This window comes from Lynx rufus, unplaced genomic scaffold (assembly GCF_022079265.1).
Source record: "Lynx rufus isolate CCGP_SWC_20201006 ecotype Redwood Valley unplaced genomic scaffold, mLynRuf1.p SCAF_4, whole genome shotgun sequence".
NCBI classification, from domain to species: Eukaryota; Metazoa; Chordata; class Mammalia; order Carnivora; family Felidae; genus Lynx; species Lynx rufus.
Window position 1 is genome coordinate 169495492 of NW_025814856.1, and position 17120 is coordinate 169512611.

The 17120-nt window shown below is 45.8% G+C and overlaps 1 protein-coding gene and 1 long non-coding RNA gene across 6 annotated transcripts in view; one reads left to right on the top strand and one right to left on the bottom strand.

Moving 5' to 3' along the window:
- PTPRN2 (protein tyrosine phosphatase receptor type N2) overlaps positions 1-17120 on the bottom strand; it is a 766821-nt gene that overhangs the window by 486642 nt on the left and 263059 nt on the right. For all 5 annotated transcript variants that reach the window (XM_047094888.1, XM_047094886.1, XM_047094889.1 and 2 more), the window contains one exon: positions 7020-7380. In XM_047094888.1, the coding sequence (XP_046950844.1) occupies positions 7020-7380 (361 nt within the window). The remainder of the gene's footprint in view (positions 1-7019; positions 7381-17120) is intronic.
- Positions 13408-14284, top strand: LOC124523111 (uncharacterized). Its single transcript, XR_006964916.1, has 2 exons — positions 13408-13601; positions 13916-14284. It is a non-coding gene; the product is annotated as an uncharacterized LOC124523111 (long non-coding RNA).

The following is a 17120-nucleotide window of genomic DNA, read 5'->3' on the forward strand; positions in this document are numbered from 1 at the left end:
TGGATATTGGCAAACTGATTCTAAATGTATATGGAGAAGGAAGAGACCCAGAACAGCTAACCCAATATTGAAGGAGGAAGAAAAAGGTTGGAGGTCTGACACTACTTGAAAGAAAGACAGTATAGTACTGGTGAAAGAATAGACATATAGATCTGGAAAGCCCCAAAACATACCCAAATAAGAATAGTCAACTGATCTTTGCAAAGGAGCAAAGGCAATACAGCGGCACAAGACGGTCTTTGCAGCAAATGTTGCTGGATCAACTGGACGTCCACATGCCAAAAGGTAAATCTAGACACAGACCCTCACCTTTCATAAAAATTAACTCAAAATGTATTACAAGCCTAACTGTACACCACAAACATATAAAACTCCTAGATCCAGCAATCACACTCCTTGGAATTCACCCAAAGGAGTTGAACACGCATGCCCACACAAACACCCGCACGTGTGTTTATATTACAGCAGCTTTAGTCATAACTGCCAAAACTGGGAAGCAACCAAGCCCCTCAGTAGGTGATGGATAAATTAAACTTTTGTCCATTCATACACTGTAATGTTATTCAGTGCTAAAAACAAATGAGCTGTCAAGCCATGAAGATACATGGGAGAACCTTAAATGCATATTACTAAATTAAAGAAGCCAATGTAAAAAACAAAAACAAAAACAAAATCACACTGTGTGATTTCAACACTGAGACATTCTGGAAAAGGCAAAACAATGGAGACAGTAAAAATTTCAGTGGTTGGAGGATTGGGAGGGAGACGGGTGCACAGGGGAAGCACAGAGGACTTTCAGGGCAGTGACTACTCTGTATGATCCTATAATGGTGGACACAAGCCACTGTACATTTGTCCAAACCTTCAGAATGTAAAACACCAAGAACCAACCCTAACTAAACCCTAACCTATGGTGATAATGATGTGTCCATACAGGTTCCCCAGTTGTAACAAATTTAACACTCCAGTTGGGGATCTTTTTTAGGGGGAAGGCTGTGCACATGTGAGGGCAGGACGTACATGGGAAATCTCTATACCTCCCCTTTAATTTTGCTGTGAACCTAAAGCTTCTAAAAAATAGTCTCTTAAAAAAAAGGAAAAAGAGTGACTTTAGGCTTTGTTAAAACTCAGTGACTATTGAGGCTGGGAAAACTATAATCAGGGTTCTGTGGTCTGAAAAGATTTATGCATGAGGATGTTAATGGTGCTATTATGTGAAGAGCAAAGATCAACAAACTATATATAATTTAGGAGACTTGCAGTTGACCCTGGAGCAACGCAGCTTGGAGCTGTGCGCATCCACTTACACATGGACTTTTTGTAGTACAGAGTACTATGAACATATTTTGTAACATGTCCTTTTTTCCAGCTTACGTTATTGCAAGAACACACATAAGACACAGAATATGTGTTAATGAATTGTTCGTATTATCAGTAAGGCTTCCAGTCGACAGTAGGCTATTAGTAGTTAAGGTTTTGGGGAGTCGGAAGTTAAGTGCATATATTCAACTACACAGAGGGTTGACACCTCTAATCCCCATGCTGTTCAAGAGTCAACTGTATAGAGACAGAGAACTGATTCAGATGTATTGTGGTACCTACATACAGTGATGGTTAGATGATTATGCCTCTACTTAAAAACACAGCTGTATGGGTACGTGCATGGGTCATTGGTTTTGGATGGGGTATCTGAAGGACACACACACACAGAGTGGTAGCCTGCTTCTGGCTGGGCACACAGCAGTCGTGGAAGGACTGGCTGTGGAGAAGCAAACTTCAGATGTCACTTGGTACACTCTATAATACTTGGATCTTTCTAAATAAGCACATCATAATCTTACGATGCGAAAGTTATTTTAGAAATTTAAATATATCACAGCAACAACATTCACAACAGCCAAAAGATAGAAGCAACCCAAGCATCCACTGATAGATTGACAAAATAATGGTGTTACCCATACAGTGGAATATCATTCCGCCTTGAAAAGGAGGGAAATCCTGACACCCGCTGCAGCATGGACAAACCTGGAGGACATGATGCTCAGTGAGACAAGCCAGTCACAGAAGGACAGCTGCCCTGTGATTTCACTTCTATGAGGTCCTGCGAGCCATCAGGTCCATAGAGACAGAGAGCAGAGGATGGGCACTGGGTGCTGGGGAGGGGAGCGGAGTTAGTGTCTAATGGGGACAGAGTCTCAGTCGGAGAAGAGGACAATGTCCTGGAGATGGTGGTGGGGACAGCTGCACAACAGCATGTATGTCCTTAACGCCACTGAGCTGTGCACTTAAAACGGTTAAGATGGTCAGTTTCAGGTCATGTGTATTTTACCACAATTTCTAAAAGCTTTAGTGTAAAAAGTGGGCATGGAACTATATATTACATAAGAGTGAGTGGGATTCACAGGGCTTGCTTGAGACTAATCCCAGGCTGGAGGAAGAACTAACCCGGTGAACACATCAAAGGGACGGCGACACCCCGCTCCCTTTGCCCAGAGGGGGACCACAACACACACACGGCCGCAGAGGAAGGCACGCCGGGCCTGTGGCGCTCACCCGGGAGGTAAGTTGAAGTGACTTTTGTCTACTTCTTTCTGCACACCTATCGCCCAAGTTTTGCAGAGTGGCCACTTGTCATTTTACAACTGGTAAACAGCACAACAAGCAATCATTTACAAATTGATCCCTACTCAAACTGATCTGGAAATTCCGGAACAGCACCGACGGAGGAGTGCACACACGGGCGGCAGCGGAGCGCTCCACCTTACACCGCAGAGGCCGCATTCGGTGCAGCTCGAATCCACACATGGTACACGGTTTGCCGCCGGTCCTCCATCACCCCATTTCACACAGCTCTTCCTCGCGAGTTGGCACTGCTTTAAAGCTTTTTTAAAAAAGATAGGGTGTAAATAATAAACAAATGGAGAGAGAGGTGTCTTTTCTATGATAAGCTTTTACCAAATGAATAGCTGCCGTACACAGTGAGTCAGTAACTCAATGTACTGAGCACTTCTCTGGGGGCGGGTATGGGTGGGTCTTCCTGTGGCTGTATGTGAGACAGTGTCACAGCTGGATTCGATCACACTGCAGAAGGACACAGCCTTCTCGGCGTCACGGGGAGCTCCTTGCCCTTCGCATGACCACAGGGTCGCCCTTCCAGGTAGCAGCCCTCAGGGCGTCTGGGATAGCCAGCTGTCCGGGCTGACCATCCTGAGGGCACGGCAGCCCTCCAGCCCTCCCTTCCCACTCTCTTGCTGTCGCTTCCAAGGTGCAACTGGGTTGGTGCAGAGGACTGCGCCCAGGGATTCTGTGCTCACGGCACACTGAATCCACCTGTACATTCCACAGGGACCGCAGGCGGGTGGCCAAATGGTAGGGGCAGTTTTTCAGGCAGTGACGTGAAATGCCCACCCGGGTGTCTGCTGTTATCGAACACCAATTAAATCCCAGTGCACAGAGTCCAAGAGTTATTTTCAGGAAGCCCCTGGACTGCAAATTTAGAGGAAAGTTGGCCTTTTCTTTTCTCGCTCTTTTTCATTAAATACGTAAGAAGAGAAATCTTTACCCGTCCTACACCGGCTGACACCCCTGCCCCTCAGTGACCTTTTCCACTCTGCCCCCTCTAGAGGCCAGGAACATACTTTTGTACACACTAAGCAGAAAAAGCTGAACTTGGGAGCTGAATGCTTGCTTGAACTGGAGTCCAGGAGCAATTAGCCAGAGTGACAAAGCAAATCGTGTTTAAATTTTTTTTTTTTCAACGTTTATTTATTTTTGGGACAGAGCGAGACAGAGCATGAACGGGGGAGGGGCAGAGAGAGAGGGAGACACAGAATCGGAAACAGGCTCCAGGCTCCGAGCCATCAGCCCAGAGCCCGACGCGGGGCTCGAACCCACGGACCGCGAGATCGTGACCTGGGTGAAGTCGGACGCTTAACCGACTGCGCCACCCAGGCGCCCCAGCAAATCGTGTTTAAATCTAAATGTTCTACGATTGCCTCTTCTGAGCTCCAACTTCGTCTTAAGTGATCTGACAGTGGGGGTGAGTGCCATCATTTATACTTTTGAGCTGCAGCTTCTCATCAGGAAAATGAGGTTGAAAATAATACCGCCTTATAACGGTGACATGAAAATCAAATGAGGCCATTTGTGTGGAAGAATCCACTGGTTCATTCACTCAGCAAACACTTTGCCAGGCACACACTGGGTGCCGGGTGCTGGGATGGGGACAGTGACAAGGAGGCCATGTGTCATCTTCCTAAGCTGATGGTCTACAAGGGGGGGGGGGACAAACATTTGTCAAACAATTGCACAAACATGTATTTGCAGACTGTGAGATGTGCTCGGGTGAAGGCACAAGGTTCCAGGAGCCTCTCCTCTGCGGTGGGGTAGCAGCTCATCTTGCTGAGAGATTGAACACTTCAAAGAGCCAAGCTGAAGTCTGCCAGGGGGGCTGAGTGGCCCCAGCTGCTGATGCTAACACCAGACACAGCAAGACAGTGTCCCCCTCACAGAAAAGCACCCTGTCACCACCTCGTTGCTTCACCTCGTTGCTTCACCTCGCTTCACCTGAAGCCTCGTTGCTGGACAGTTAACACCATGGTCAGACCTCTGGGCTGGGCTAGCTCCTACACTGCAGGCTTACAGAAAGTACAGAGCACAGGAAACAGGAACCAGGGACATGCTATCATCAGGATGCACCAGCAAAATCCAGAATGTGAAAACCCCACAAGACAAGCAAAGAAGAAGAGAGAGAACCCTTGTGAGATCTAAAGGGGCTGAACAGACAGACCCACCAAGGCAATGGCTCTTCTTTTGAACTTCAAAAAAACCAACTGTAAAGAAAATTTATGACAACTGAGAAACGTGATAGCCGATTAGATCACAACACTAAGACATTACTATTAATTTTAATGTGTGATAAAACTATTGTGGTTAGGTTTATACAAGAGTTCTCATCTGCCAGCAATACAATGATGAAACCACTTGATAATGGGGAGGTGGTGGGGGCGTAGAAGTGGCAGGAAAGGCCAGGAGCTGCCTTTTGCTGAAGCCCAGTGATGCCATGCCCAGGGTTCATTTAACAATACTCTATTTATTTTGTGATTGGCATTTTACATGTCTCCTTTTAAAGCATAAAGTGCAGCTGGGAAGACAGTATACATGAAAGGATGACCAACATCGCAAGTTAGCACAGAAAAAAACTGCCAATGAAATTATGCAGTTAATAAGGGTCATTGGAGAATGGAGATCAAAGCGGATTTTCCCAAAGACCTGTGCCTCAAGGGACGTCAAGAAGAATGGGAAGGTACCAAGTGACGGGGAGACAGAGGCTCCTGACCACTAGCAGACACGTGGAGCTGGTCGTATTCTGTGAGCACACCTGGCTCTCTAGTGCATTGAAGTCTCTTTCGTAGAGGCTTCCCATTGCCAATAGCTAGGACAGAAGTAGTTGATAAAAGGGATTGTTTTAAGTTGTGGGAGATGGGAAAGGAGACAGAGAAGGAAGGGGTGGTTACATAAGCTGGGGCAGCCAGCAGAAGACGGGAAAGGGGCGGTCAGCACCATGGAGAGGGCCCAGAAGTCCCAGCAGAGGCCACTGCTTGGCCACCACCCAGTGGCTGGCGCTGACTTTCTGCAGTGTGCTCATAGCAGAGGTGCCGGGTGACACTGAGCCGGGGAAGATGGGAAAGGCAATGACAAGGTGAAGGCCAAACTGGCAGCTGAAGGCCACTGGCAGAGTCTAGGGATTATGGGAGTTGCAGAAGGCAGCAGGGCCAGTAAAAGGAATTTCTCACAGCTGTGCAGGAGAAACACCCCCAGAGGAGAACATGCTGGAGAGAGAGGTGCCCCCCCCCAAGCAGCAGCCTCCTGCAGGGCAGTGCCAGACACACCAGTGGGTATTTATGTGCAAACAATTCATAGGCAAGCACAGTCTTCTTTCTCATACAGCTTTCTTTCCCAAGACAAGAAGGAGAAGAAAGGATTAGTAATGGCCACACGCGCTGCCTCCCTGTAATTATAACTTTGTTTTCCTTCCATTTAGAAGGTGCCATAATGGCTTTGTGGACCGAGAGAGAGAGAGAACAAGCAAGCTACTTAGCTGAAAAGCAGCAATATGTAGAAAAGAAGGCTGTCAGAACAAATCCAATTAAGGCATCACTTATAGAAAATAGAATGCTAACATTAATGTGATTCTCGGTCAATTAAAAAAACCTGTTATCTGCTTGATTTTATTATTTGTATATCTTCAAAGAAGAAATCATATTTTATCAGAATCTCACTTTCTACTTTATGGTCTTTGAAAAAGGCTGCTAGAAGATAAATACAAGGGACCCCTCTGCACCTGACAGAGGCAGAGGAACCAGTAAGTACCGCATCCCTGTGGGACGGCCACAGCGGGGCGTGACTCATGGAAGAGCCCTGAAGCTGCCGTGCTGAGGCTCAGTCACTTTGAAGGCCCCACGGCGCCTGCACTGCATCGTGAGGGGTATCCGTGTCAGACTGGGCTCTTCTGGGGACAGTCAAGCAACGACAAATATGTGAATGTGACCCCGAGTCTGACCATAAGGAGTGCTGGGGCATGACATATGCCGAATCCAAAAGCGTTCGTGTTCAATTTTCCACAATGCTCTGTGGCCAGCGTAGTTTGGGGTCAGACTTGGCCATTGTTCCTCAACGTGTTTCAGCATCTCCATCAATGATGAAAGAAGCTGACTCTGGGGGGGGGGTCTAAACACTGTGGCCCCTTCCACCCCAGGAGGGCCCTTTTCTCCCTTCAGCACCACGGCTGGATTCTCTTGGCATGAATACGACCACCTTCTCTCCTCAGAGCACCAGAGGCACAGGAGGGTGCCCGAGGCCCTTTCTCTCGCTGCACTGGCTGCAGCCATGACCTAGGGGGCAGCACTGATGCATCCATTCAAAGAATGTGTAGAAGCCATTCAAAGGATGTGTAGAGTGGGCAGGGGCCAGAAAGACAAAAACAACAAAAACCCGGGGATTGGTGGAGGCTAACTTACCATCGCTCATGGCCTCGGGCAGTTTGGGGTCTCCTGGAGGCGAAGGCCACTTCCGGGGTTCCACCGGCGCCGAAAGGACCCTTGGTGTTTTCCACGGTGCATGCAGTGGGTTTCGTAGCCACGGGTCACCTTCCCCGTGGGGCGCCGGGGGCTTCCGAGCCGCATATGCACCCAGCGCAGCGATCAGTTTCTGCCTATTGACGTTGCCATCCACCTTGGGGCTGAGCTCGTCAGGCTGCAGCCTGCCAGGGGTCCGCAGCGGGCGGCCCCCAGGGTAGTCTGCCCCAGGGCCAGGAGCATAGGTCAGAGCAGACGTTTGCGCCATGAAGGTCAGCACGCTGTCAGCAAGGGGGTCCTCACCCTGCAGGAGCCGAAGATCAGAACAATAGCAGGTGAGTCTCCATGTCAGCCGGTCGAAAGGACATTTGACCTCAATTTTCAAGGCACGAAACAGCACCGACATTTCTGAAATGCACACCCAAATTTTCACTCCACTGATAGACCGAGTTCTATGGCCCATATTTGTATTGTTGTGGTTTTCTAATAGCAGCTTTATGGAGATATAATTCACATACCACAAAATACATCCTACTCAGTGTTTTAGTATGTCCAGAGTAGTGTGAACATCAACAGTGACTTTAATTCCAGAACGTTTTTTACCACCCCGACAGGAACCTTGTGCTCATCCCCATTCCTCCTCCCCGAAGCCCTAGGCAACCACTAATCTACTTTCTGTCTCTATGGGCTGGTCTGTTTAAGACATTTCATATAAATGGAATCACACATGTGGCCTTTGTGTCTGGCTTCTTTCACTTAGATGTTTTTGAGGTGCATCCACACATCAGTGCTGCATGCCTTCCCACAGCCGGAAAACACTGTTTTAAAGACGCAGTACATTTTGTTTATGCATCAGCTGGTGGACATTTGGGTGGTTTCCCATTTTTGGCCATTATGAATAATACTGCTATGAACATTCATCTACAAGTTTTGGGGGGACATATGTTTCCAATTCTTTTGGGTTCATGCCTGGAAGTGAAATTGCTGGGTAGTATGGTAACTCCACACTTGACTTGCTGGGAGCTGCCCGAATGTTTTCTAACATGGTGGCACCGTTTTACATTCCCACCAGCAACGTGTGAGGAATCCGGTTTCCACAGCTCCTCGCCAACGCTTGTTATTGGCCACCTGTTTCCTTACAGCCATCTAGTGGGTGTGAAGTGGTAGCTCACTGGGTGTTGACTTGCATTTCCCTGATGGCTAACGACGTCATGGACTCCTTGTCTTCCTTGGAGAAATGTCTGCCCAATTCCATCACCTGAATTGGTGTTGACTGTTGCAAAAGTATCTCTCCATCCACGATTGGAGCACCTATATTGCCTGTCTTACCGTCTTTATTTCACGACAACTCCTTTCTTTACTGATTATTGGAATCACCTTTATAGCCTATTCCTTTAACAGCAATATTCTGAAACATCAAAGCTGCCAGGCTTTCTCTTAACAATTAGATGTAACATCAAATCCGTGGCCTGACCGACATGGTCTTTCATTGAGCCTCCACCTGTAAGTCCCCCTTATTCATTGAGCCCATTTTCCCAGGAGGAAACAGACTGTTGTGCCACTAGACGCCTCAAGGCCCAGTTGTCCTCCCCTCTGGAGTAGCTACAAAAGTGTTAGAAATGTCAGTGTTCTACCTCTGTGGAACCGTCAGAATTTCATGGACAAACACGGAAATTTCCAACTTGGAGATTCTCAGAAAAGTTATGGCTGTCCTTGAGGCTTACTCTGAGCTCCCTCCATGGTGTAGAATGGGTCCACGAACCATAAAATTTTAAAATCTTGCCCATTCACATTTTCTAAGTGCACCTCGCTTGGGGCACAACATCGATGTTGAGTCAATAGGGAGTAGACCTTCGGATCTAGTTAAGATGTGCAGCCATCACTGAATTTAAGACAGATGGTTCAGACTCCCAAGTCTGGCTATTTTCAAAAATATTTGGGTTCAGGCTTCCAGGATAGACTCTGGTGTAGCAAGTTAGAAGTCAGAAAACTAGGGTTGATAAGGGTTCTAAGTTGTTGTTCTCACATATGAACTTGGGCAAATCACTTGACCTTTGGAGACTCAATTTTCTGTCAAAGAAGGAGACTGGACATTATCGCTAAGATTGCTTTTATTTCTAAAATGATGTGATTTTAGCTGTCATCCAAATTGTTTAATGTTGTCCAAGTACTAGCTGAAACCAATTGCTTTTCCTTTAGAAAAGAGAAAGGAAGATTCATTAGAGAAAGGGAGAGAAAAATAAAATGCTACCACACAAATAGCCCCTCCAGCATTTTCCCACAAATTGGGTGTAAGTGTCAATCTTAAGCCCAGGCTGAACTCCCGTTCAGAAAGGCTGTCTCTGAACACCTGGTCAGGTCATAGTGCTGGGGGCTAGGGAAGGCATCCAAATGCCTCATTAATGTGCCCACAAGCCTCTCTCCTCTTTTTGCCATGAATGCAGCCTAACCGAGGACTTCTGCTCAAAGAGCTTCTAATTATGGTCGAACTGGAAAGCCCCTGGTAAAGGACAAACCAGGCTGAACACAGTGCACAGTGGATCACTCCTGAACGAAACCTGTGCAGTGGAATGGGATAAACAACCTACTTTGGGTCTGTTTATGCTGTGAACCAAATTAAGGTAAAGAGGGAAAAAGAATATTTCAGTAGGTAAACTGTAGAAATCACAGAAAAGCATCAGTTTTTACAAATCATCCCAGGTCCTCTGTAAATGAAGGCCAGCACGATGGTGTCCTCAGGGGAGCTCACTGTGGCCCAGGCGAGGGTGCCACCGAATAACCAGGAGTCCTGGGAAGTGGGAGATCGGCAGGAAGTGTATTCTGGTGGCGGCTCCTTCTGTGTGGCTTCAAGTCTTGAAGGAGAGACTAGTAGGTGGGGCTGGATTCTGGGGCAAGGCTGCCTGGGTTTGGCTCACACCTCTGATCTCACAAACCGAGTGAGCTTTGCTTTGGCGAAGTATTTCATCTCCAAGTCATCCGTAAAACGGGGATGATAACACTCTGCTTGGCACAGCGTGTTAATGGCTACTGCCACTAGTATCGTTAGGGTTATTATCTACTTTACCTCCTTAGGCCTTCATTTTCTTTGAAGCAGGAGGAAGTCCACAGATGAACTGAGCATAAACCACCCCCCCCCCCGAAGAAGTTTTAAGCCTCAATTCAACAAACTTATGATGTCAGGTTCCCTAAAATAATGCTGAATAATTTTTAGGACTTTAGTCGCCCCAATCCGGAAATTAGCAGCCTAAAAGTATAACAATTTGCCACTGCCCAACACATGGTGTGGCCAGTTTTGGTACATTGGTTCTTGGTACACATGCTAGAGAAATCTAGTGTGGGAATCCCTGGTATGGTAAGTACACTGTGTACGAGGCATCTGAGAACTGCCACAGTTGATAAAATTTACCCCGAAATTCCATTCCTCCAGGCACATTCCTTAACCCACAGTGTGGCCACATGAGAAGTAGAGTCTGCTCACCCGCTCACCCACACCTGCTACGCTGGATAAAACACAGGGAAAGAAGGCTCTTTGGGGAGACTGGCCTGATCCTGTCAGCACAGCTCTGTGGAACCTGCACAGCTTTGGACAACCTCCTTGCACTTCACTTTTACTACCTTCAAAATTAGGACTATAGTTCCTTTTTTTCTTAAAGCAGGTAAAAGGATGAGAGTAAAAAGGTGAGTTAAAGTGCTCAGCACATGGCTCAGAGGAGATGTCTGATGAATGGTAGGCGGTCGCATCACGTCTATCACCATGATCCCCACCGACATCATCATCACCATCAATATCGTCACTATGAGCATGATCACTGCCCTCACCACCGTCACCGCCCTCACCACCATCACCATCCTCACTGCCATCAGCACATCCCAAGCACCAGTGATGCGGTGTGCCAAGCTCTGGCCTACATTCTGTGGGGGAAGACTGTCTCAAACACGGACCTGTCGTCAAACAAATCGCAGACTGCAATGGGGGTTATGTCACAGACGTGTGTAACTATAATTGAAAGCATATGATTAAAGAGGTTTAGTGATACCAATTTGGAAGGAAGAGGGGAAATCAGGGCTGCCGCCTGGAGGCAGCCGACACACTTCCTAAGAGCTGCAGGCTGCACTGCACCCCTATCTGCCAAACAATGAAACAGCCATGGATGCTCCCTATACCCCCAGCCTCCCCAGGACCAGGGGACCAGCGCTAAAAGCCAGGCCTCCTTCCTCTCATGGAAGTCTGCCCACTCCAGCCCCAGACTGTAAAATTAGGAGTTCAGACTGCCAGGAAGGCCTCGGGGCCCTCGGAGCCCCACGTGCAAACAAACACTGAGTGGAGGAGACTCATGTCTGCACACTGGCCACTAATGCTTATCAGATATTCTCTTATGCCAAGGATCCAACACAAATTAGGAAACTCAAATTGGGTCATCTTTTGACCACAGAACAAACATTTTCTCCAGGTTGTCTCACAGCCCGAAGGCAGCATTGACAAGCACATTGATCAAGACATGCTTACTGCCGGTGACGAAACACACAGCAATGGGGCTGTCCACAGGCTTCCTGATGAGATGACCCCATAATGCCATCAGATGTGGCCACATCTGGGAGCCTCCTACGAACCCTCCACCTGCAATTCATTAATGTAGAGACGGGATTACTTCTCTGTGCTTTTCTGTGCTCAGGCCATGGAGGATGATTCGGGGAAGTCATCAAGTCTCTTCCTCTCCCTCGATCTCTGTCTCTGTTTCTCTGTCTCTCTGTTTCTGTTTCTTTCTCTATCCCTCTCCACTCCTGTCTCTCCCTCTTTCTCTCCTTCCCTCCCCCTCCCTCTCTCCCTCCTTTCTTCGCCCACTTCTGCCTCCCTCTCTCCCTCCGACACTCCCCCCCCTCCCTACCTCTCAACACAGAGAGAAGGATGTCCTGCCAAGGTGTTCAGGCTCTAAGTGTCCAGCCTGCCCCGTGTGCAGGGAATAGGTTGGAGGTGTCATTCTTACTGACGGCATCGTTGCCAAGACAAAAGAAATGTTTGCCTTCAGGGGAGCTTAGGGACAGACACTGGTCTATCTTTCTTTGCAGCTGAGACGTAGTACTTTCAGTTAGAAAAACCAGTCTCCAAACACTTTTTACAGGGTTCACAAAAGCTACGTAGTTGAAGAGATGTTAAGTTCTAAACTCAGGGTCAACGAATTATGCAGAAAGCTGACAGCAACATGAGGTGTGTACTGTAAGTGATGGATATCTACAGTGATACTGCGCCATGCTTGCTTGGAATGGCTCTAGAGACAGCTGACGACATGAAGCCAGCGCCATCGCCTCGCCTCTCTATCCCCCCGCATCGCCTCTTCTTTCTGTCATTTCTGCTGCACCTGCTGTCCTTCTGGCCTGCACCTTGTCCTACAGCCCCAGACTCAGCAAGTAACAGGCAAAAGGAATGGACTGAAGCAGGGACTTGTGATCCATTTTCTACCCATGTTGGATAAGCACCAGGCATGAAATCAGAGGCCCACTGGCTAATATAACCACCAGGAGGACATCAGGATCACAATCACAAAATGGGTCCTGTTTTCTGAGTGCTGGTGCCAGGCTGTTCTTTGGTGGTATTTCTTTTTGATCCTCTCAAAAGCCTATGGTGTACACGAAACTACAGCATTTTTTGGATACGAAGCCAATAGAGTTCTGGCAAGTGAGAACCAAGGCTGGGACACAGCCCTGGGCGTCTGGCTTCAGGATGCGCTATAGAAAGGAGCAGGCTCACCCTGCAGTCCGTCTGCTGCTCCGCAGAGTTTGGGGGAGTAAACTCGGTGGGCTTGCATTTGGCATAAAAAATAAACATGAAAAGGCTGGGCAAGAATCTCAGGGTTCCGATTTCAGTTCTACTACCAAGTAAGTGTTTAAAGCAGGCATTTCACTCCATCTTTCTCAGACTCGGTGTCCCTCTCCAAACTGAAGGTCTCAGGGAACTTCTCATCCTCATAAACGTGAGTCTACAGAAAGTACAATGCAGCCTGACAGGACGAGGCTGTGGCTTTTTTTCCGTCTGTCCCATCAGCTCCAAAGAGTCCCGATGGAAGAGGTGAACGTCTCTCAAGAGTGCCTGAGTAGCTTCTCACACATGGTGACGTGAGATCAAAAACAGAAAGAAAAAGGAGAATGCCTTCTGCCCATACAGAATGCAGCACTAAAGAAAAACAACGAATAACTTCTCACAAAGCTTCTTTGTGGCTTCCTGTGTATGTCTACACAACCACCTCTCCTACCAGCAAGCCAGCTGTGCAAGGGCAAGGCCGGCTGCAGGATCTGGCACGGGGCTCAGCAGGATGGAAGGCAGAAACACGGACCCAGGAAATAAACAGGGCAGGGGTCTGGGAGGGATTGTCGGTGCGTGATCACTCCTCGTGAGGTCATAGATTGATCTCCAGCCCTCGCGACCGTCACACCTCAGATGCTCCGCCTACTGGGCGAGCAGATGAACAAGCGAGTGACACACAGGCTGGTTTGCCCACGGAGCTCAGCCCCAAGCTGACTGCAGCCTCGGTAAGTGGAGAGGGCTGGGCCTACCAGGGAATGGGGGGTGGTACTCACAGTAACTATGATTAACCCCTTCCTGCATATCGGGCACAAACCCCAAGAACAGCTCTACCGTACAATCCCAGCTTCCCACCGAAGGCCAGGAGAAACAATAGCTTGAGAAGGCAACTTTTAGATCAAATGAGCATCACAGATGTGGTTCAGATACAATGTCGTGGCCACGGTCCTCACAGCTCAGCACCTTTGCACATGCTATTCCCAGTGGAACAGCTAAGAAGAGGGCAGGAGGGAACCTGAGTCACCAAATTCAATTTCCTCAGGTGACACCTCTTCAGAAATGGAGGAGAAGACGGGCTTGCTGGTGGACGCCTGGCTGCTTCCCAGTCCGGGGCTGTTAGGAAGCTGCTGCCGTGGGCAGCTGCATGCAAGTCTTCCTGTGAACACATCTTTCCTTTCTCTCGCTACGTCACAGACAGATGAATGTTCAATTGTAAAGAAACTGCCAAATGGTGGCTGTAACAGTGGTATCATAGTATTTTTTTGTTAATTTTGGCCCATCTAATGGACACAAAGTAGCAGTTCCTCAGCGTGTTATGCTGTATTTCCCCCAAAGAATAATCATATTTGACACCTTTAATGCCCTCACTGGCCTTTGTGTATCTTTTTTAATAAAGCGTTAAAAACTTTTACACATTTTGTGTTGGCTTGCTCATCTTTTTCTTTTCCATCTTTATTAAGGTGTGATTGACACACAATAAATAGTACACATTTATGCGGACACAACCATACACCTATGAAGCCATCTCCAGCAATGAACATAACTGTCACCCAAGAAGTGTGCTCGTCCCCTAACAGTTCCTTCCAATTGCCCTCCACTCCCACATCATCAGGCAACGACAGATTTCCTTCTGCAACTCATACACTAGTTCGTATTCTGTAAAATTTTGTATAAATAAAATTATAAAAGTATGTACTTTTTTCCTGTCTTTCAGTCAGCATAATTATTTGGAAAGTCACCCATGCTATGGCATGCATCAGTAATTCATTCATTTTTATTTCTGAGTAGCATTCCACTTTATAGATCAAACCCAGTTTGTTTATTCATTCACTCGTTGATAGGCATTTGCGTTTTTCCAGTCGTTGACAATTACTATTACAGCTGCTGTGAATATTCACATACCGTCTCCGAAAGGACAAAGCTCTGATGTATCTTGGACACGAGTGGGATGGCTAAATCATGGAGCAGCATATGTTTAATTTCTTAAGAAACTGCAAATGCTTCCAAAGTAGCTACACTGTTTTACATTCCCACCAGCGGAATATGAGAGTTCCAGTCCCTCCACCCCACTGCCAACATATGGTGTGCTCAGTCTTTTAAATTTCAGTCATTCTGGTAGGCATGTGATGGCATCTCCTCATGGTTTTAATTTTTATTTCCCTGATAAACAATGATGTTGAACATTTTACAATGAGTTTATTTGCCACCCATTTATCTTCTTTGGTGAAGTGTCTTTTCAAATATTTTGCTCAATTCTTTATTTGCCTCCTCTCTTTCTTTTTAACAAGTTTTGAGAGTTCTTTATACATTGTAGAGAAAAGTATTTTCAGGTGTATTATTTGCAAATATTTTTTCCCAGCCTGTGACTTGTCTTTTCACTCACTTATCATTATCTTTTAAAGAAGAGAATTCCTAATTTTTAGGAAGTCCAATTTATCAATTTTTTTCTTATGGATTGTACTTTGCTGTCATAGTTATACATCAGTATGGGGGACCTTAACACTTTTGAGCCTTCTGACACACGATCATGGTGTGTATATATATATATATATATATATATATATATATATATATATCTTCATTAATTTAGAGTTTCTTTACTCTCATCAATGTTTTTTTTTAATTCTCAGTGTACAAATCCTTACACATATTCTTAGATTTCTCTCTAATTGCTTCACAATCTTAATGCTACTGTAAGTAACTTTTCAGAATTTTAATATCTAATTGTTTGTGGTTATATAGAGAAATATAATTGATTTTTGTACATTGACTTTGTATTCTATGGCATTACTATGCTCACTTACTAGTTTTAGTAGCTTTTTTGGTAGATTCCATCAAATTTTCTGCAAAGGTGGTCATGTAATCTGCATGCCTTTTATTTTTTTTCTTACTTTATTGCACTAGCTAAAACCCCCAGTACTGAAGAGGCAAGAGCAGACCTCCTTGTCTAATTCCAGATTTTAGGTAGAAAGCATTCAGTCCTTCCTCATTCAGTGTGATGTTAGTTGTAGATTTCTACCATGAATTGATGATGCCTTTTGTCAAATGCTTTTTCTGCATCTTTTAAGACTATCATATAGTTTTCCTTTTTCTTGTTAATATGGTGAGTTACACTAATTTCATATGTAAACAATCTCCTTATATCATCATGTATTATGCTTTTTCATATAATGTTGGATTTGCTTGCTAAAATTTATCTATAATTTTTACTTCTAAATTTTTTTTTCAACGTTTATTTATTTTTGGGACAGAGAGAGACAGAGCATGAACGGGGGAGGGGCAGAGAGAGAGGGAGACACAGAATCGGAAACAGGCTCCAGGCTCTGAGCCATCAGCCCAGAGCCTGACGCGGGGCTCGAACTCACGGACCGCGAGATCGTGACCTGGCTGAAGTCGGACGCTTAACCGACTGCGCCACCCAGGCGCCCCTATAATTTTTACTTCTATATTTCTGAGGAATAATGATCTAAAGCTTTCTTTTCCTTTATCTTTCTTTGTATGATTTTAATCCTTTGATATTTATTGACTTATTTTATGGTCCAGCACACGATCTATATCGGGAAATATTCTATGTATACTTGAAAATAATGTATATTCAGCAGTTTTTAGATACTATCATTCTATCAATATCAATTAGGTTAAGTTGTTGATGGTATTGTTCAAATCTTCTATATCCTTAATGTTATTTTACCTATTTGTATAAGAAGTTACTGAGAGAGGAGAGTTAAAATCTCTAAAAATGATTGTAGACTTGCATAATTCTCTTTTTAGTATTCTTGCATTTTTGCTTTATGTATTTGAAGTGCTGACATTAGGCTCATAGAAAAGATTTTATGTCATTTTAATGAATTGATCATTCGGTTGTTATAAAATCCTCTATCTCTGATAATGCTAATTGTCTTGAAGTGTACTGTGATTAATATTAACATCATCACAGCAGCTTTCTGATATTTAGAGTTTCCATTGTGTATATTTTCCATACTTTTACTTCCAACTTATGTATGTCTTTCTAATATCATGTGTTTTGGCTTTAGTAGAATATGGTTATCTGTTTTCTGTTTTTATTAATTTGAACATCTCTGGGGGTGCCCGAGTGGCTCATTTGGTTAAGTGTCTAACTTTTGATTTCAGCTCAGGTCATGATCTCTCTGTGTCAGCACAGAGCTTGCTTGGGATTCTCTCCCTCTCTCTCTGCCCCTCCCCTGCTCATGTGCATGTGCACTCCCACTCTCTCTCTCTGTCTCTCT